The sequence below is a fragment of the Benincasa hispida genome, chromosome 8 (assembly GCF_027475165.1).
Source record: "Benincasa hispida cultivar pf3 chromosome 8, pf3_genome.v1.1, whole genome shotgun sequence".
Classification (NCBI taxonomy): Eukaryota; Viridiplantae; Streptophyta; class Magnoliopsida; order Cucurbitales; family Cucurbitaceae; genus Benincasa; species Benincasa hispida.
Genome location: NC_143485.1, coordinates 25,494,357 through 25,516,270, shown reverse-complemented (window position 1 = coordinate 25,516,270; position 21,914 = coordinate 25,494,357). Strand labels below are relative to the sequence as shown.

The 21,914-nt window shown below is 33.0% G+C and overlaps 3 protein-coding genes and 1 non-coding gene across 7 annotated transcripts; 1 reads left to right on the top strand and 3 right to left on the bottom strand.

The window, feature by feature from the left end:
• Positions 1-2,079: 2,079 nt before the first annotated feature.
• On the top strand, positions 2,080-4,841 carry LOC120083784 (WAT1-related protein At1g09380-like). The gene is made up of 7 exons (XM_039039654.2): positions 2,080-2,345; positions 2,973-3,035; positions 3,118-3,234; positions 3,345-3,594; positions 3,692-3,853; positions 4,086-4,237; positions 4,364-4,841. The coding sequence occupies exons 1-7, from the start codon at positions 2,164-2,166 to the stop codon at positions 4,548-4,550; spliced, it is 1,113 nt and encodes a 370-aa protein (XP_038895582.1). The 5' UTR covers positions 2,080-2,163; the 3' UTR covers positions 4,551-4,841.
• Positions 2,821-9,876, bottom strand: ABCI20 (non-intrinsic ABC protein 9). Of its 3 annotated transcripts, none has more exons than XM_039039653.2 (8): positions 9,442-9,876; positions 9,231-9,364; positions 8,371-8,490; positions 8,019-8,114; positions 7,666-7,818; positions 7,499-7,576; positions 7,173-7,408; positions 2,821-3,883 (listed from the first exon to the last, which is right to left on the bottom strand). In XM_039039653.2, exons 1-8 carry the CDS (start codon positions 9,599-9,601, stop codon positions 3,880-3,882), a joined length of 981 nt encoding a protein of 326 aa, XP_038895581.1. In that variant the 5' UTR covers positions 9,602-9,876; the 3' UTR covers positions 2,821-3,879. The 3 variants fall into 3 exon arrangements, with proteins under 3 accessions (XP_038895581.1, XP_038895580.1, XP_038895579.2); XM_039039652.2 differs by lacking the exon at positions 2,821-3,883 and adding an exon at positions 4,569-4,770; XM_039039651.2 differs by lacking the exon at positions 2,821-3,883 and having other exon boundaries at positions 6,889-7,408.
• Positions 9,824-9,897, bottom strand: TRNAI-AAU (transfer RNA isoleucine (anticodon AAU)). Its single transcript has one exon. It is a non-coding gene; the product is annotated as a tRNA-Ile (tRNA).
• A 3,198-nt stretch (positions 9,898-13,095) lies between these two features.
• On the bottom strand, positions 13,096-14,881 carry LOC120082626 (galactinol synthase 2-like). 2 transcript variants are annotated; one of them, XM_039037879.2, is made up of 4 exons: positions 14,435-14,881; positions 13,985-14,305; positions 13,753-13,887; positions 13,096-13,654 (listed from the first exon to the last, which is right to left on the bottom strand). In XM_039037879.2, the coding sequence occupies exons 1-4, from the start codon at positions 14,723-14,725 to the stop codon at positions 13,436-13,438; spliced, it is 966 nt and encodes a 321-aa protein (XP_038893807.1). In that variant the 5' UTR covers positions 14,726-14,881; the 3' UTR covers positions 13,096-13,435. The 2 variants fall into 2 exon arrangements, with proteins under 2 accessions (XP_038893807.1, XP_090173060.1); XM_090316934.1 differs by having other exon boundaries at positions 13,985-14,325; positions 14,435-14,555.
• Between the last annotated feature and the right edge of the window lie 7,033 nt (positions 14,882-21,914).

Sequence of the window (21,914 nt, the reverse complement as noted above, 5' to 3'; positions counted from 1 at the left end):
AATATAAATAGAAAGTGTTTAGTTCTCTTAAATATAAATAAGATTAATATATTAATCAATTTTTAAAATTCAGCTATGTCTAGAACTTATTAGTTAAAGGAATCGAAAGTTTAGAGATTTATTACACACTTTTAAAAATTTAAGGACCAAATAGATGCAATAATAAAAAGTTTGGAATAAAAATCACTATTTAGTCAAATCTTATTGATATAAATGTGAGAAGGTACAAAGAGTTCAGAGAGAACAAAGCATAGCCCACATTTGGAGTGTATATGAGAAAGGGAAATTTAGGTCTAATTTTAACCACCTAAATTCCCATCGCCTAGAAAATCTAAGGGCATAAAATAACATATTTAAACTTGACCCAACTAAACCAGATTAAAAACTTTAAAGAACATGGGAAAATTTTTTAAAATAGAAAAATAAGAGAAATATTTACACAAAATAACAAAAGTTTGATCTTTTTTTTTATAGGGATTGATAGAAGTCTATTAGTGTCTATCAAGTTTTTTTACAATTTCTGCAAATAGTGACATTTTTTCTAGCAAAATTTTCCAAGAACAAGTTTGTTTATATTCCTCTCGATCATGATTTATATTTACCCAACAATTCAATATTGTCATGTAGTTCGTGAAAATAGTTTCTTGGGAAAGTTACTAAAGTGTGCTCGGTTTTTGAGTTCTAAAAACATATCTTTCTACTCCCTGGTCATTTAAAATATACATTTGGCCCTCAAGTATTCAAAATATATCTTTTCAATCTCTAAGTTTTTAAGAATAGATTTAAAAGGTTTTTGAAGTAATTTATTGATTCAAATAACTATATGACATTTTGAATTTCAAAAATAAGTTTAAAGAATAATTTTAAAGAAGAGACAATTGTTTAAAATTATTAACCTAATTTAGAGTAATAATTAAAAGAATATATATATTATAGAGACCTTTCAGAACTATTTTTGAAGGTTCAAAGATTAAAAAAAGTACACATTCTTAAAAATTTGAGAACTAAGTCTGGTTAATTTCCGGAGTTCTTTTAGCTCAACTCTCTCCAAAGAGTAGAAATAAATAATCTATGGGAAAAAAACTATACTTAACTAAACATTTGGATATTCGTTCTTATTACATTATTATTCCCTATACTTTCAAACATTCTATTTCGTATTAAAGAAAAAAAAACAATATTCAAATTAGTACCACTAAATTTTTGTATCGTATGCTTATTTTTGAAAAAAAAATGAATGAAAAAAGAAGGGTGAGATATTTGTAAGAATGAGAAAAAAAGAAAACAATCCCATTAATCCCATTATAATATAAACTCGTATACGTATTCCTATAATTCATGTGCATAAGAGAGAGGGGGCGTAAAAGTAAAGAACTCCTCCTTTAACGCATTCTATATGATATTAATGAATACGTAGATTCACTAAACATATCTCAATTTTTCTTCTTTCTAGAAAATCCAATCACAAAATGCAGCTTCTTAGTGCCACAGCCAACATTTTCCTTTACCAAAACCATCATCTTTTACCTTTAAAAGCAAAATATCCTCCTTGAGTTAAATCTACTCACAATCCCCCACCTTTTCCTTTTGTCGTGTTCTTCGACGGGGACGGATATTTTGGTACCAACATTTCCACGGTTTCGTTTTAAGTTTTCGAATGGGAAACAGGTAGGATTTAGAGATCATACATGAGTCGGGAAGATGTAACATTATTGAAAAGATATAAGGGAAGACTTAGAAGAATGGCACATGATGAAGCAAGTAGCAGAAAATGTTCCAGGTTACATGGGGATGGGGTGGGGGTGGGGAAAAGAAATCAGTTGCTTGAAGTTACAAAATCTGGTGAGGCCTAAGAGGACAAAAACAAATTTAAGGCTGTTTTTATGGTGTAAGCAGTAACCTGTGGTTTTGGTCCCATGCAAAATAGCCTACCCTTTTTCTCCCAAGAAAAAAAGAAAAAAAGAAAATACATTCTCATTCTCATTCTTTTGCTTTTGCTTTTTTCAATGCAAAAGATTTTTTTTAGAACTTTCTGTTATTGATCATCTTCTTCTTCACTCCTCAACTATATAAAATGGCTTCTCCACTCTCTAAACCACTCAGCCTCTTCAGCTCAAACAAAGAAACAGAAAAGAGAGAAACAGAGAAAGAGAAGTGAGAGCTATGGCTGCTGGTGGTGATTTCTTGCCCCCCTTGGTTATGGTGGTTGTCCAATTCCTCTATGCAGGCTTAAATATTACGTCAAAGTTAGCCATGGAGTTTGGGATGAATCCACTAGTTTTAGTTGCTTACAGGCAGATGTTTGCTACCATAGCCATAGCTCCTTGTGCTTACTGGTTTGAGAGGTATGTGTAGTCTACATATCATTTTACTTCACGACTTCTAAATATAACTTGTCTAACAAATGAGTTGAACTTTCGTTCTTGAGCGGGAAAAAAAAAAAAAATCCCTTTAGCGTCACAAATTAGTCTCAACCTACCAAACAAGCCAGGAGATGGACCTAAAATCTAATTTGAAGCCTAACATCCAAAATGGGATTGTTGGATTTTCTTATATCCATGTGGGGACTTTGGTTTATAACTTCTTAAGCTAGCTCTAGAGGTGAGGAGAAGCACTGACAATGATAATAACAATTTTTCATCTTCTAGTTCTAGTTCAAAGAAAAAAGTTTTCAGCTAACCAATAAAGTGCCAAGTTCTTAAAAATGCAGATTTCATAAGCCAAAACAAATAATATGCTTTCTCCTCTACTTTCACCTGAGGGGTGCGAGATCAAAGAAACCTTTAATATATTATCAACAACATAAGCGATGCAAGTTCAAAGAAACCTTGAACTCTTTTGCTCTAATATACCACCTGTTCACAACTCAAAATCCATATGGATTACAAGGAACCTTTTTCATTTTATGAAGTTTTCAAGTTCTAAACTTGTAACTAACAGATAGCATAATAACAAACAAAATCACTGTGCAGAAAAGGGAGACCCAAGATTACAAAGCCTATACTGTTTCAAATTCTACTCTGTTCCTTAACTGGGTAAGCCAAGCTACTTTCATTCCATTTCCATGTCTAAGCTTTGTTAAACTCTAAATATAATATTACACTCTATTATATGCAGGGCAACAGCAAACCAAGTCTTTTACTACGTTGGGTTAAAATATTCAACCCCGACCATCGCATGCGCATTGACCAATGTTCTGCCTGCTGCAACTTTTGTCCTTGCTGTTCTTTTCAGGTACCTAAAAATCCTCTCTTTTCCCCATTTTCTGATCACAGTGACAGACATTTCTGCACTGTTTCTACTATGTTCCCAAGTTCTTCATACAATCATTTTCTGTTTGATAGACAAGAATCTGTGGGGATCAAAACAAGCCCAGGTGCAGCTAAGGTGATCGGGACTGTTGTGTGTGTTGGAGGGGCAATGTTGCTGTCGTTCTACCGTGGGCAAACGATTCAGCTAGGTGAATCTGGGATTCATTGGAAGTATGCCGAGATAATGAGGGGGGGAAGTTCAACCAACCAAGGCAGCAGCATCTGGGGCTCCCTCTGCTTGATCATAAGCTCTGTTGCTTGGGCGGCTTGGTTTGTTATCCAAGTCAGTGTCCTCAACTTTCCTTCCCTTGACTTTCTTGTTCTCAGAGGCCATGTTTTTCCCAGAGCCAAATCTATGACTGAAATATTAATTCCTGCAGGCGAGAGTGAATGAGAAGTTTCCAGCTCCCTACACCAGCACAGCTCTCATGACTTTGATGGCAACCATTCAGTGTGGAGCAATCGCCGTTGGTGTTGAGCACAAGACTGCTGCAGCTTGGTCATTGAAAAGTTCAATCAGGCTTGTCGGCGCTCTCTATGCAGTATGATCATTCTTCAACTAACCTTTTCATCTAGAAAGAGTTAAGAATGCCTAACATCAAAAATCTGATGAAGAAACCTCAATTCCTAATTCCTCTTCTCTTAATAATACATAAGATTCTCAACATCACAACACTAAAATTGTCCATTTATGCTAGAACCTACACGAAAAGCTTAATACTAAAAATGAACTCATTGTACTAATTTACAAGGCAACACCAATTACACTTTCAGGGAGTGGCGTGCTCTGGCGTGGCATTTTGCCTAACCTCCTGGAGTATCCAAAAGAAAGGTCCTCTCTATGCCTCAGTTTTCAGCCCCTTCTTGCTCGTTATCGTGGCTATTTTCAGCTGGGCCTTTTTTCAAGAAAAATTATACGTAGGAACGTGAGTACAAACTTCCACCTACAATTTCTTATCGACGAAACACATTATATATTGGACTTGTGTTGAAATGCCAACCAAAAGCATGTTGTTAAGAGTAGTTTGTGTTTTGTTGGTTTCTCTTCTCAGTGTTGTAGGGTCATTGTTGATTGTTGTTGGGCTATATGCTGTCCTGTGGGGAAAGACCAAAGAGGTGAAACTACAACAACATATCGAAATGGTGGCAGCAGCAGAGGCAAAGCTAGACTGTAATAACAAAGAAGACTTAGAAGAACAGTCCTATGTGGTTTCAAATGCCATTACTCTCCATAAGTAATAGCTGAGAGAAAGGAGTAAGAAAGCTAAATATTAGCTTGGTGTGATATTTGAGAATTGTATTGAGAATACAGATCAAAATCCATCCATTTTCAACAGATAGAGTCAAGAACATGTTTAAAGGATACATGCATCCCTGTTTATGAAATGAAAATTTTACGTTGTTCGAGTCTCAATATTCACTTGCTCCAAAGAAAAAGTTCCAATATCCATTTAACATTCTGTAGAAGAAAAAACATCATGTGAAAAACTTGATTGTAGTTTATCAAATTACAATAAGAGTTTATTGTCCTCCAGAAAGTGCATCTCCGAGATCATAATTATTAACTAATCAAATACCGAGGGAAGGCTGCAGAAATAGAATCAAAATCTTTTAACTGTGCAGAGAATATATTTGTTTGGGTTGTTTCTGTCTGCAGTAAGTAAAATTTTAGAGAAAAACACTAATTTAATGTTTCTTTTTCCTACAAAAATATCTATAATGAAAATGTTCTGTTAAAAGACAATGCTTCCAAAATCTTAAGGGTAAAATTGTAACATTTTGACACGGGATTAAATTGAAACTAAATTCAAAATTTAAGAATTAAATGTGTAACATCTTTTAAACTTAAGAGTCCATTCCTCAACAACTATAAATGTTAAACTTCTCAAATCTCAACCTACTCCCAGAGTTAACTTTATGATGCTTTTGACAATGCAAAAGAGAAGTGACCATTACTTAAACAGAAACTAGAGACCACCTATATTAGCCAAGCTAGGCTTGGCAGAAATCTGTCAACTTTTAGGGAAGCCTAAACTTGATGGATGATGGAAATTATTTTTTCCATCTCATCCACCCAGAATGCTCTTACTCGAGCCAGGACTCTGATTGTGCTACAAGTCCATTGACGGTCAAGGAGTTGTGCACTACTGTACTGCTTGCATGGCTATAGAGTTGGCACTGTGACCAAAATTTAAAGTAAAGAAGATGACAATGAAAAGGATCCAATTCACCTTCTAATAGCTTTTCGGGTGATATGCGTAAGGGAAAATGGAGGATTGATCAAAATAGAAGCAATTCTGCTGGGTGAAGAAGAACAACTTGGGGAGAAACAAACAAGAGACTGCATTACTTGCAATTGATAGCAACAGTTTTTAAATGTCCTCAACAGGAATGCCACACATAGAGAGAAAAGAACAAGAGACTCCATCATTTGCAAGTTGCAAACTGGCAACTAACAACTTGCATTACTTGCAGTTTGTATAGGCATGACGAGAGCACTGGTCGGGCTTCAATATGTCAGCCAGTCTAATGACTCTGTAATAGACTATGGGGTAGTGAGTACTAGAACATTGGATTCAGCTTTATGATTCTTTGGACAAGTATTAGAGAAGAAGCAACTTCTGCAATATGTAAACTGGATGCACTGGAGCGCTGGAATTTAGTATCAAACTGATATGGTATATATATTCAACTGAGTCAGAGGGAAGCCTCCTACATGAACATGTCCACATTTTTCTATGTAAAGGAGTATTAGTATCAAAGAGAGACCCCAAATCTAAAATTCAAGGAAGAGAGGTAAAGAATGTAAGAGAGGCATTGATCAGGGATGGATTGGAACTGATGACATTTTTGTTTTAATCTCTCATGTATCTCTCTTCATCCATTGTAGAATTTTTTTTCCATTGAGTTCATCCATTCTAGATTAGTTTTAGAATTTGTGTCATCTTTATGTTGTATTGAAATCGTCCTTTAGAGTAATGATCGATCTTTGTTTGCTTCTTTAATTTAATACCTTTTGACTTCCCCTTCCTATTTTGGTCGTTTAACCAAATTGTGCAAAAAATGGAGTCTAATTCTGCTTTAACTGATAAGATGCTTGGTTGCTTAGGTTCCAACAATTAGCAAGGAAAAAATTTAGGTTAACCATAATAACTTAAAGTAGGATCTACAAAATCGAGAAGTAAACAAAACCTATGAGACATTCAAACAATAATAGTTAGAAATCTTCCTTAGAAGACTTCTTCCTTTGCTTTGCTTTTGTTTCTTTTTATGTCTTAATCTTTTGAATTTATTACGATTCAATTATCTAAACAAAAGTTAAAGAGATATCCAATTACAATACCTAAAAGAAGTATATTCTAATCTTAGCAGATGGCAACGTCTTTCTTTTATTTAACTAAGAGTTAACTTCGTACATTGTCAGGTAATTATATCCCCAATTGTAGAAGATAACAATTCTATGGAATTTCCACTTTTCCACTTTGTCTCTTTTACTTTTCCAAAGTGAATGCGATCCAGCTTGTCTCAACTCAAACCATACAGAAGTATATGAAAAACAGTTGGCACCCAAGAAGCATTCAACTCACAAGAATAAATTTTCTTCATTTAACAGCAATTCTACAACACTGGATCTAAGAAGATCCCTTTCTACTCGAGGTAATATTGTATAAAAATCTATATCATATTAAAATAAGAGCTTACTAAAAATAATAATCAAATAAAATCAAATAAGAGGTCCAAAATAGGTATAGAAATTAAATCTTCCATGAATTTTGTTTCACGTCTGACTATTATGATGGGCTTTGAGCCTTTTCAAGCTCTTTCTCTAAATTTTTCAAAGAGAAAAGGAAGACTTCTTACTGTCTGAGAACTCTGTTTGAGCTGAACAAGAAGTTCTCTTCTCCGGCAATAGTGGAGTTAAGCCGTCCTGCTGCCCAACCGTTGTTTATTACTCGAACAGCAGAGCGGGCTGGGTCCCCAGTCACACGGCTTTCCTCTATTCTTTCTTCAAATTCAGGCAGACCATTTGCCTTTCTTTCCCTTCTCCTCTGTCGTTCCTCATCCCGCTCCTTCCTTAGCCAACTCTCAACTGTTCTCTGAGAGTAAAATTCAACAAGGCATTGTTAGAAGCTTAAGATTTAAACTAATGAAACACTTATTAAATTTGCTCACTTTTCTGTACTAACCATAAGAGATAATTTGCTAATCTCTTTAATTTTATCCATTGGCATGGAGATCTGCAACTTCCCATGTGACACATAGACCTACCACAACAAAGTAGTAGTCTTTTAAAAATAATATAACATCAAAAGATGTAGAGAGACAAGAAAAACAAAAAAAAAATTGAGCATACCATGTGTGATGGCCAATCTTCAAGACCATCAAATATATGTGTGGCGTAAATTATTGTAGCCCCTCGTTCCTCACATTCCCTTTTCAGAAACTTCAAAAGGTCAGCCCTTGCCAGCACGTCAAGATCCACAGTTATCTCATCAAGAAGAAGAACCTAGAAGGAAAAGAGCAAAATCAACTTTGTTTAACTATATAACATTGCAATATCAATATTTCCTTGGGGAATAAATAAATAAAAGTGACCCTATTATAATAGCAAATGTGTTTCCATATACTTATAATAATTGATCCTAAAATGTAAGACGATTGTAAGAAATGTGTGATAAGGCAGGAGAAGAAGAAAAAGTAAAATACCTTGTATGCCTTGAGAAGACCCATGCATATTTGCACCCGTCTTCTCTGACCATCAGACACCTTGTGCATCGTCCATGATAGATCAATGTCTAAAATCTAGAGAGCCAAGAAAAAAAAAAAATTGTGAGCGAACAGGAAGAAATTGACACTCATGCTTAAACTTTATGGGAACATTGTACAGAATAACGAGAACCATTAATTCACTTAAGATGAATATATCAAAAAAGCACAGCAATCTGAAATTCACTTCTGAATGATAGATGATTTTAACACAACCGTCTTGAAGAAGACTATGGGAGACCAGAAAACTAAGTTTACAGAAGTGAAGTATGCAATTGCAAGACCATCTTACATTAATGAGTTCAGCTCTCCTTTTCGGATCAACCCCACCTACTCCAAAAATTAGTTTCTCTGCAGATACAGCCATTTGAATGGGAACCTCAAATCCAGCAAAGGCCACGTCTCTCCTCCACTGCAGGAAAGGGCTCATCAGAATTTTCGCTATCTTTTTCATTCACACAAGCAAATAGGAAAAGAAAAAGGGTACTAGACTTGGACATTCATGTTCAGCCAGCCACAGTAAGGTTCATTTGATACAAAATTTCGAAAGACAGAAGTACAAACTTAGACGAACACAGCACTCGATTTTGGAGTAAAGCAAGAAAAAAGTTCAAGGCACAAAAAATCAATAAAATTGCTGGCAAAATTAATAACGATTCCTCAAAAATTAAGTTTTTTCTTAAATCACCAATTAGCCCAAAAGCTTAAGCTGATAGGTGAAGACAAATTTAGTATTATATCATCTAACACTGTTATTACTTTGTAAACCCGATAAACTCAGAGAGCAACTACCTAGATTTAACACCAACACAGTCGTAGCTATGTTAATCTTCAAAACAAAATGTTATTACTTCAAAAACCTTTATGCCAAAAATGGTCAAATTTTGTATGGTTTCAAAGTTAATTGCTAATTAACTTCCCATTCACAAATTACGACCAAAGAGCTACACTAGAAAAATGCTTATGATCCACAAAATTTATCCATTACATTCCTTACAAATCAGTCTTGTTCCAAAACACAAAAATAACGAGATTTGAAATACATTCCAACATTTCTTGATTCCACAAGCAGCTTCAGGAAAACACAGAGAGAAACATATAGCAATAAGAACAAAGAAACAAAAAGAAAAATAAAGAGAGAATAAAATGAACCTCTCCTCCTAGATAACAAAGATCACCAGAAACAGTCAAAGCAGTATCATGAAAAGCCGACCTTCCAAGCACACGAACCATATGCGGCTCCACCATATGCTTCCCTCCCAAAATCTTCAAGATCGTGGTCTTCCCTGTGATCAACATCAAAACTCAAAAGAATTAACAAAAATCCCCTCAATGAAGAGATATATCTACAATGGGGACTCACCAGCGCCATTGGATCCGACAAGAAGGCAACGATCACCAGCATTGAGGGTGAGGGAGAAATCTTCGATAAGTGGGTTGGAACCGGGCGGAGGGTGGCCGTCGATTCCAGGGTAAGTGAATCGGAGGCGGTCGATAACGATGGTGGGGTCGGAAGAAGGCATTTTGCAGAGTGGAGGATTGAAATTGGGGACTGAGAAATGGAATTTAAAAGAGGATTTGAAGGAGAAAGAGATGGAATTGAGTAATTGAGTTGGTGGATGATGGAGAAAGAAGACGAACTGAGGCGTGGCATTGTTTCAGGCACTCGATTCTTCAACCGCCATTACTTTTGCAGATCCAGATTACTAGAAGAAAGAGGACGAGGAAAAAAAATAAAAAACGTTTGGCCCATGAAGGTTTCGAACCTGCGACCTTCGCGTTATTAGCACGACGCTCTAACCAACTGAGCTAATAGGCCTTCACTCTGTTGTTCTGATTTTTATTTTTTTATTTATTTAATTCTATTTTTATCTAATTAGCACGTGGCGGTACTTGATTGGACTGGTCATGTATTTTACAGTAATTTAAATACACCAATACGATATATATTTTTTTTTTCATCATTATTTTAAATTGATGAAGTAGAAAATTTTATTCATATTGTTATTGACGAATATTTTCGCAAATCAAAAGATTTATAAAAAGGATTTAGATTGAAATATTAAATTATTTTTAGTATATTTCCGCAAATCAAAAGATTTATAAAAAGGATTTAGATTGAAATATTAAATTAAGTAATAGATATTATTAAATATATTTACTTTTCCTTGGCGCTTTCGTAACGGGATGGAGAATTTTTGTTTTAAGGGAAGAATAGGAGGGAATGGGAGAAAATTTCTAGGAGCTAAGTAGGGAGAGCTAAGTAGGGAGAGGGACAAAGAACACATTCTCCATCTAGTTTCCCGTTCCATATACAAATCTTAGGGATGACTTTCAGTAATTATTCTTTCATCTCCTCTCATTTCACCTATCTCTTCACTCTCAAAGATTGCGTATAGCTAGACAACCTCACTTCATCGTTCAAAAAGAATAGAAGCAAGTATTTTCCATTCAGTCGATAATAAATTAATACGCTGGGAAATTCTCTTCTATGAAAATGACAAATATTGGAGAAAATTTGTGATATATAGCAAAATAAGTACAATCGACTAGAAGAATGACAAAATATTAATTTAATCAACATAATAGCACACACGCGACTTGCACATGAGATTCAATTTTGGTAATCCTTTGATAGATATATAGACTTGACGTTTGAAATACGGTGTAACTATTTTCTAAAATTAGATTGCATACTATTTTACTAATGCTATGTAATTATATTATACATGGACAGTTTACCATATCTCGTGTGTAAGATTTTAAATGTTCAAAAAACATGATATTTGCTTATTTTTTGTGACATTTTGGATTTTGAGCGTTATCTTCCGTTTTTGTTGAATTTTCAAATTAAAAAGTCAATTTATTCCAATAGATATGCACCTCACATTTGAAATAGGGTATAACTATTTTCTTGATGTCGATAACTATAAGGAATAAATTTAACTTTCGTAATATTAAAATTAAATTTGAAGGACTAAAATTATTTTTAAGTGACTTTAAAAATAGCAAAAATAACCGTAAACATTTCAAAATCACTCTAGATATAAAATTATTTTCTAAAAGGTATATTTTGGTCATCAATGTCGAAGCATTCATGATGAGGACATTGAAACAACTAACAAATCATTAAAGAGAATATTTGGGGCGAGAAGTGGAGTTGTGAATTTCATGGAGTTTTGAATGTCATCAATGAACTTGCTCTCTTCTCTGGACATGTAAATTTCTTAGTTGGCTCTTGAGCTTGTCGATCAAGATTTTTTTTTTAAAAAAAAAAATGTTGTTCCCTAATGTTATGTTTTTTATTTGTTATTCTCAACCGAAAAATAATAACAATAATAAATTGATAATATATTATTATATTGAATCAAGCCTTTAGGATATCTAATGAATAGGATCACATACAATTCAAATGGATTTGTCTAAAGAACCAATCCAAATCAACTCAAGAACTCATCAAAGGTTTATATCTAAATCGAATAGGAAAATTGTATTATATAGCTAAGAATAAATATCAATAATGAAAAATTCGTATTGTTTTGTATTCTCACACCCTTTACTTCTTAAAATCATCGATTTACACAGGTTCATAATCTCTTTATTGGTTACTCTCCGTAACTATATCTTTGTTTTAAAATTATTTTGGTAAATCATAGATGTCAATCTCCTTTATTTTTTTATCTTAGAAATATTAAAATCACCCTTAAAAACTTATTAATATTTGATATCCGATCGATAAAAAATATACATATTGATATTAACAAAGGCAAAGAAGGAATAGAAGCAATGAAGAATCTAGCTTACATTGTAAATACTTGTGTATAAAAATAGATGTGTAATGATTTTGTCTATATGACCTCGATATATACTCTAGTATGATTAAATTAATATATCTACTTATATATATTAGCAATACAATAAAATAGAATATTTATACCTCGTTAACGACTTCAATAACATCAAACTATAGTTTATATGGATAGACAATAAATTTATACAACAAAATATAACATTAAAGTTTAAAAATTAACCACAAATCGGTAGTCTAATTGTTTAAAAATGAATTGAAGCAAGCCAATGAGCTTTGACCTTAGAAAATGTTGGGCTTGGGCCAACCTTAAGCATTTAAGCCCAATGATGGGACTTGATTCATAGCATATCAATTTGTCGGGCAAAGTAAAACATAAGGGTTACATTACCTTTTTTTTTATTCTTTTCAAATCGATCCAATTATTTACTCAACACTCACTTTTTTTAAGTAAAGATTGTTTAAATTTTCATGCTTCCTAATCAAATCAAATTGTCTTGGAAAAATTGTACAAAGACCTAAAAATTCGTCGTAAATTTCATATTCAAATTATAAAAAAAAAATGTCAAATGATCATTTATTGACATCAAATTCGAGTGAAATTATCAAAATAAACTTATGCATGTGGAAGAGTCCAACTTGCGCTCTCGATGATGATCCATTAGCGAACGTATAATTTGAGATCACGCACCGCAGAGCACATGTCACCACAAAATGGGTTTCCCCCTCTCATTGAGAGATGGAATGGAGGAAGATTGTCGATTTTTTGCCAAATCTAAGTATGAAATGGAGGAGAATCGTCGATTTTGGCCAGATCGGAGGAAAGTCATCAATTTCAACCCGATTTTGTTGAGGAATGAATGAGCATCGATCGTCAGCACCATAGAACGAAGGTCGTGCTCAGTCATTAAACAAGGAGAAAGGTGGAAATGCGTCGAAGAAGAAGAATGGAGAGAAGAAAAAAAAAATCGCATCGAAGAAAAAGGAAAGAGAAAACAAAATGATAAATTTGTAACTTGATTCATATGTAACATCAACAGAAAGTCATTTGACAATTTTTTTAAACATGGAATCATTTAACATTCTAGACTTAATTTTTGAATCATCCATGCTAATTTTCTAATTGTGTTATCATGCCTTCGAAAACTTGATTTTGAAAATAACTAGCTATACTCAATATTGAGAGAGAGGAAAAGAAACTTTTTCGAATTAGCTCATAAAAGAACACATCTTAGCTTGAAATAAAATTTGTTGTACATATTTTATATACAAATACATAAATAAATTTAAAAATAAAGAACCCCCAACGGTTACAAAAGAAAAGTAATACATAAAATCCTCCCAAAGCACTCTAATTTACATATTAAAACTCTCATATTAATAATTCCCTACCATAACAACAATCTCTCATTAATACAAACTTAACATTAGTTCAAACTGAACTATGCTCATATTGGAAAAAAAAATAATTAACAAGATACACATATTATACCAATAATATGTTCGTATATTTTATATGAATGTTATTAAGTCAAGCTCAAACATCAAATTAAGCTGCGGATGGGGCAGTGTGGTAATGAACGAGTCCAGCTTCCGACAGTGCCGCTAGGAAAGGCTGTCGGGCATTGGTATCACCATCATCGGTCTTATAGTTGATGAAGTCGAGGGTCTCGTCGTCGTAAATTTCCCACCATTTCTTGACGAGCATCTTTACGTCTTCCCTCTCCATGTTCTCCTCCTTGCCTGTGTACCTCCATGGCTTCGAACCCTACAGGACAAAATCATTAGTTAATCAATTACTAAATATCATCAAAACGAAATGGATTAAACTATGAATTATTGTTGTTACAATAATATAATACTTACGGCAGCGCAGTAGTGAACCACCTTGACTTTGTCGAGCTCCACGTTTTCTGGATGGCGCCATAGCATCGCCATCACCAGGTTGTAAACCGGTGGAATTGGCTTGTATTTCTCCTTGAAGAACATGTTCAAAAAGTCCTGCCAAATAATGAAAAACACACCAAAATTAATTATTTAACATTTATTAAGTTGCAACTAAGTATTGGTCAAAGAGAAAAAGGAAAAGAAAAGAAACCTGTTCGGCGAAAGGGGTGGGAGGGGTAAGGTTGAGAGTGGAGAGGAGAGAATGGTAAGTGCTCAAATTGGGCTCATAAACGAACATGCCGGCGTTGAAGTAAAGAGGAGGCTTGGGGCCTAACTGGGAAGGCCATTCAACCTCATTCGGCCTTTGCTGGCAATACCCAATCTTATGCTGCGCCGTGTGGCTCCATGTCTGCTCGCAGAAACAATCCATCACTGCGTAAAAGAACGAGTCCTCCATCTCGAATAGATGATCTATATTCTCCATCACTTGAATGTCCCCATCCAAATATATCATCTTCTTATACTCCACAAACTGCACACAATTCATTTCCCCTTTCATACAAATATATATATATATATATATATATATATATATATATATAAATCGATAAAACCAAAGCGACTTTTGATACGAAAAAGACATAAAGAAGTAAGAAGGTACCTCCCAAATCCTTAGTTTGGAGTAGTTGATGACATAGTAAGCCATAGCAAAGTGGGTGTGATTGTGAGGTGGGTGAACAGGTTGGATCTCTTTGACAAGACACCCCTGCCACCTCAGCAATTCCCGGTGCTCCTCCGGCACGTCCGGCAGAACCGCCACCACCAAGGGATACTTAGCCTTGACTTTGCGCAACCCCTTGGCCAGCCCCACCACTCCCTTCACATAATCACCATTCCCAGCCAAAAACGTTACATATCCTCTCTTACCACCGCTCAATAATTCAGGAGCCATTCCTAAATTTCTTTTTTTCTTACTAAACAAACTGTTGTTTTGTTACGTTCTTGCTTATCACAAACTTAAGCGGTAGAGTGGATGGATGCCCCTTTTATAGGCAATTTTAAGGGGATTTTTTCCCTTTAATTTTTTTTAGGGAATCTGACCGTACGTGTGGTGAAAGGAATGATCTAACGGTGGGAGGATGAAGGGTTGTGGATTTCGACGGTGGGTTTGGTTTGGTCTGGTTTGGTTTGGTTTTTTCTTTTTTCTTTTTATATTGATCTGTGATGTTGTGGATAGAAATGGACGGCTGAGATTGCGCCTGTTACATTAACGAAGCAATTAATTACGGGTGTCCTCTTTAATGTTTTCTTCTTCCTTTTTTTTTTTTTTTTTTTGCTACAAAGACCATGCATTAATGCATTTGCTTTGAAGCTTCCTTAGCGCTTTGAAGATAAAGGGCTCATTTTATTATTATTTTTATTTTCTTTTAATGTCTACTTACGTCATCACTTTTACTATTTTTGTATTTCTTTTCTTTTTTTTTAATTTTTATTCTTTTTAGTGGTCTTCATGGAAGCATCCACTTTTGAGATCAAAATCAGTGTTTAACACGTTAAGGTCTCGTTTAGTAATTATTTAGGCATTGTTTGATAACTATTTATTATTATTATTTTTTTTAAATTAAGTTTATTTCATCCATATTGTTTATAAAAATTTACATTTTTGTTAAGTACAATGGTTGAATTCTTAGTCAAATTTCGAAAACAAAACCAACTTTTTGAAAGCTACTTTTTTAATTCTTAAAATTTGGCTTGAATTTTGAAACTGAAAAGTACTTTTTTAAACCATCGATAAAAAGTAGATAATAAAGTAAGAATTTTAGAACTAAAGGTAGTATCCATAGACATAATTTTCAAAGACAAAAACAGAAAACAAAATGGTTATCAGACGGGGTCTTAGTTTTAGATTTTTTGTTTTTGAAGATTAAGTCTATAGATACTACTTTTACATCTAAATTTTTTATTTTATTGTCTACTTTTTACCAATAGTTTAAAAAACTATGCCAAATTTTAAAAACTAAAAAAATAACTTTTAAAAACTTGTTTTTGTTTTTGAAATTTGGCTAAGATTTCAAAGATGTAAATTATTATAAGAAATGAGGAGAAAATAAATTTAATTTTAAAATGGTTATCAAACGGAGCCTAAATTTGGGTGGTTTGATTTAACTTTTTAAGTATTTAATTTTGAAAATATATAAGTAATTTTGAAAAAAAAAATGAAGTGTTTGTGTAACGACCCAGATTTGTACGTATACAAGAAATTAAATGTCAAATATTAAGCAGGACGAAATTTTATTTAAAGGGGTGGAAATTTAGAAGAAGAAGAAAAATGAATAATTGGAAATTGGAAATTTATTCATTATCCAAAAATAATGAATAAAGGAGCAGAATCAGGGAGGATTAGTTGGAAGATTGGACGATAGCCAATTCAAGAGACAATGGGCAGTAGATAACTTTTGTTTGGACACTACTCATTGGAAGAATTAGAGGTGAATGCCCATATACTCTTAAAATTTGAAAGAGTTAAAAAGAGGAAGTGGAATCCACAAGCAGTGAAGGCAACCACGCGTGAAAACTAGCGAGATTAGAGAGAACATTGGAGAGAGCGAGAGTAAAAAGAGCGAGATTCTTAGCGAGACAGTAGGAAAGAGCGGAGGAGCGGGAGCGAGAGCGAGACCGAAAACGAGAGCGAGAGCGGGAGCGAGAACAAGAGCAAGAGCGAGAGCGAGAGCGGGAGCGGGAGCGGGAGCGGGAGCGAGAAAGCTGGCGAGAGCGAGAGCGAGAATCGCGAGAGCCAAAACAGAGAGAAAGCTGGCGAGAGCGAGATTCTGAGAACAAAGAGAGCGAGATTTGGACAGAAGCATGGATTATACGTTGAATTTGGCCACGATCTTATAGATTATACATAGAAAAACCCTAAAATTGAATACAAACAAAGAATGATGACGTAAGGGCAAACGTTAGCCAAGATTAGGTGTCTTATTGAGAGGAATCCTTAAACCCTAAGTAATTTTAAAGAAGCCACCTGTAGGATGATTTGTCACACTGAGAATAGCTGAAAACTACTATAAATAGGACCCTTTGTCGAAGATTTAACCCATTCTCAAACAAATCTTAGTAACAAAGAATCGTGTGAAAGAGTAAGTGTGAGTGAGGAAGTTCTGTGAGGCTAAAAGAGAAAAGCTCGGGTAAGGTACTGCCCAAATTTCCTTCTAGTTTAAAAAGGGAAAGCTCTACTGATCAAATCATAAAGAATAATAAGGAATAACTAGATCACAGTAAGTAGTTTATCTCACCCTCTCTTTAAATGTTCTATGGTAGTGTACCTTTATTATGTTGCATGATTATGTTAATTGTTATATTGCATTACATGTTTAAAATACGTTTCTCTACAAGGGACCCTATGCATTATGTTTGTTCACGATTATGTTAAAATCAAGTTTTAATTAGTAGTAAGTTATGCTTCCAGTCTAATCTTATGTTTATGCTAATGGTTGATGTTGGATGCGACTCTAGCCCTACTGACTGTATGACCCGCTAATCATCAGATGGGTTAGTTTCCGCTTAAGTCCTCATTTTCCTATCAGAGCGGAAAAATTTATGCTTTCAGGGCTGGCAGGGCATGTATGGTTGCACCCCTCTAGTCTAATATTACGTTTATGCTAATGGTTGATGTTGGATGCGACTCTGGCCCTACTGACTGCATGACCCGCCAATCATCATATGGGTTAGTTTTCGTTTAGGTCCTCATCTTCCTATCAGGGCGGAGAGATTTATGTTGGAAGCATAACTGACCACCACATGTTATTATACGTTTTCGGTCCCAACCATATGTTTTCATGACATGTTGCTTGTGATTGTGCATTTGGTCACTACCCTACGTAAGAACTACTTACTGGGTATATTATATACTCATCCTATATTTTTATAGACTTTGTAGGTAAGGACATAGTGTAGATGGCAAAATTGGACGTCGCTCAATGGCCAACCATCAAACTCACTATCATAAGCATATGCATTTTTGTACCACCACGCTAATGTTTTATGGATCCCGGTGTTTTGATAAATAAACTTTTTATATAGTTTTTCTATCTAATTAATAAAATTTAGATATGTTCTTTGAAATTTTTACCAGAACTCATCTCATGATAGAAAAGTCTAAGTATGCATGTCGTAGCGGTCGGATCATAATGTGTAAGGATCCGGGCGTTATAGTTTGACCACTCAAAATATCCAATCATAATATACATATTAACTTTAAAATTGTTATTTTGAAAGATGAAAACTGAAATAAGACAAATTAAGATTTGAAAAAGTACTTTGGTGTATCTCATTACATTATCCAATCATAATTCACCACGTCATAAATTCTTCTTATGTATCTTTCTAAAATATTTTAATTATTTTTTATGTATAATGAGAATAGAATGCACGAGATAAACACATCTTGAAATGTACTCAAATATTATTCTTAAAAAATTTAAGTGTAATATAAATTTATGATCTATTGGAGCCACCTAGCATTTAGAAAATCATTCAGTATAACTACTTAAATTTAAAATCTCATTTTAGTCTTTGAACATTTAAATCGTTCACTTCCTTTTCATGAACTTGTTTAATAATGTTTCATTACTTGTTTCTAGTTTCCGTTTTTCATTTTAAAGAAAAAAATCATTATTTATTAAACATTTAATTTATTGTTAGAAACATTTTAAAATTTATAGAACAAATTTGAGAAACTACAATAAATATATATATATATATATATATATATATATATTCTATGAAATTTTTTAGACATAATTTTTTAATGTGAAAATTTAGTACGGAATACAATAATCTTTTTATCCATTTAAAATAGTAATATTTGATATTATTTTAAAAGTAATGAAAGAAACAATGATAATTTTGTAATAGCCTTAAACCAATTTACAATTAATAAGATTAAAATCTTTATAACATAAAGCGTAGGGCAAAATATATATTCTGATTTAATAGACTATTTATTATGTGTAAAGGATAAATTGTTTACATTAAATTTAAAAATAAGGAAAGAGATATAAAAATAAAAATAAAAAAATAGATGGACAAAGTTAAAATCCAATTGAACTAAAGTAATATATCGAATCTATCAATTTTCACTATTTAAATTAAGAAGACATTAATTTTTTATATTATTTAAGCTTGTATAAATGGCTAGGTGTGTACTGTCCTATTTAATTTATAGGGGTGGAATACATTTTTTATAAATCATGTGTAATGACATTTTTTTATAAATTAAAAAGACATTCTGAAATTTGATAAATTTCATGTGTATTGACCTTTTTTTTTTTGTTTTTTTTTAATCTTGAAGAGTAGTGCCAAACCGAATGGTTGTGTCCTAGTGGCACTTAAAGATATATAGGAATGCGGTTTATTTAGGTACTAAAATGTAAATTTATTTTGTCGTAGGCTTTTTTTTTTTTTTTGGGATTGGTGATTAATAAGAAAATTGTATTTTTCTTTTTACTCGTTTGGGTTTTTTTTTTTTCTTTTGTGTTATATGAAAACAAAAATGTAACGATGATGATAGACATGATGAAGGAAAATAAATTTTTTGCTTTCTAGAGGACTATCACTTTAACTCAAGTTTTTATTTTGTATCAATCTTTTTACTTCCTTGGTTTTTTTCATTGTTAGTTTATTTGATATTTTGAATTCCTTTTTCTTAAGGAGAGACGAAATTATTTTTTTTTTAAAAAAAAAAGCATTTGGTCGGGATTTCTTTTAAAGGTGTGTGGGGTTGCAATTTTTTACACTACGTCCTCTCTTACTACCCACATTTAATATAGTTAGATAAAGACTAATTAGGGTTGTTTTTAAATATAGAAAAATGAATCAAAATATTTACGACAACTGCGATAGACCAGATAGATAGTGATAGAATACTATCTTTGTCAATTTATGTCATGATAGACACAAATGGTAGTTTATCACGATCTATCATATTTGCTATTATTTATAAATACTTTTAGCAGTTTTGTTATTTAAAATAATTTTTCTTTTCCTTCTTCTTATTATTATTTTAGTACATTTATTTCTTATTATTAACCAGCTTTACTTATTCTTTTATATTGAAATATTTATTATTTTTCCTCAATTTTTTAGAATTTCAATTTTTTTCATTGAATTTATCATATATTTTATGTTTATCATTATTTTGTAAAAATATATTCTTTCCATTTTTGAAATTTTATTTGTGTATATACTTGTTTAATAAAAAAATGCCTAAATTTTCAAAGAAAAATAAAAAATAATATTTAATTAAAAAATGTGGTATGCTCAATTGTCTATCCTTAATTAAATGTCTAATTACCTAGTGAACACAAAAATATATATCAATAGCATGTTGAGCAATAAATTAATGGTTGTTAAAATGTTGCAAAGTTTGCCAAATAATTTATAAATTAGTCTAATTAAACTAACTCGTGTAAATTGACACCACTTAAAATGAATTGGCTAAAGTGAGAATTGACCTTGAATGTCAAACTTGAACAACATTTGATAGCTACAATTTATTATTATTATTGTTTCATTTTGCTTAAGGGCTAAAATTGTGTTAAATATAAGGGGAATTTGTACAAATCATCCATGAACTAAGAGATTTGTTAAAATGATAATCTACTCCTAACTTTTAACAAATTATTGAGAATCATTACAAGAAATTGATTACTAGTGACAAACTTTTAGCTGTGTATGCAATTTTGGTCACTAAAAACTAATTTATAGTGACACCTTGTAAAAATGTCATAAAAAGTTCATTATTCGCAACGTACTTAAATCAACGTCACTAAAAGAATTAGCAATGTGACTACTAGCACTACTAAATATTGAATACTTTTAGAAACATAGGAAGGTGTCACTAAATATATTTAATTTTATAAAAAAAAAATAAAAAAAATAAGGTTTTTTTTCCTCTCTCTTTCTTCCTTCCTATTATTTTCCCACTTCCATTTTCTCCCCTTCCATTTTCGACCCACTCCCTCTTTCCACTCTCCAATCTCTCACTCTTTCCCTCCCTCTACACTTAACCTCACTATTGGCGAACGGACGGACTGCTGCACCTGAACAAACGGCGACCATACTTGCCCCGACGATTGCTGCACTGTGAATAGAGGAACACAAACAGACGGATGGTGACCATACCTACTACACCTAAACAGACAGGGTGACCCTCTCTGACGCGATTAGACGAGCTGTTGCATAGGATTTGGATAGAATGCAACTACACATAATGAAACTCCAGCGAACACGAATAGGACCCCGTTTGCAAAGAACCCGTTCATTTTCAGGTATTTTTGTGTGGTATTTCTATCAATTGATGCACATTTAACCTTGATTTCAAAACTCACACATCTTTTCGACAATTTTCACCTTCAACAAACCACAAGCCACTTATTTTCAAAGAATCCACACATATTCAGGTGATTTTTTGTGTAAAATTTCTATTGATTAATATATATTTTGTTACTATCTATAGCCAATCAATTTTCCATCAATTTCTAAAAGTTAACCAACCAAACAAACAATAATAATGAGGATGCTACTAGTGAGCAAGAATTTAGGTCGATAAATTCAAGTGTTTAGGGTATATGTTCATTTCTATGAATAAATCTTCTAGCTTCCTATAACATTAGATGTATTAATATTGATATTTCTCATGCAGGTTCCATTACTAAAACAAAAGGGCGAGGAGTGACTAGACTTAGAAATATGTCAAAGATAATGGTTGCATTGCTATTAACATTGAACTCGAAGATAGAAAATTGGTTTGTAAGGACTCGTCCAAATTGAACTCTCAGATTGGAAAAGAGGTACGTGCAATAGTACCTCTTGATTATGAACATTGATCAGATGTCTCCAAATAGGTGAAAAGAGAGATAGTAGAAAGACTTTTGGTAAGCTATTTAAGTTTACTTTTCAAAAAATAAAATGTTTATTTTAGATCAAATAGAAACTAACTCGTTTTGTCCTTTAATGTTGGAATTACTTTATTCTAGACTTGAATGATCCCTTGGTACAAGATTACTTAATCACAAGATGAGTGTACTACATAGAGATTTTCGTTGTTCACTCCACAAAACCTATAAACAGTACAACTC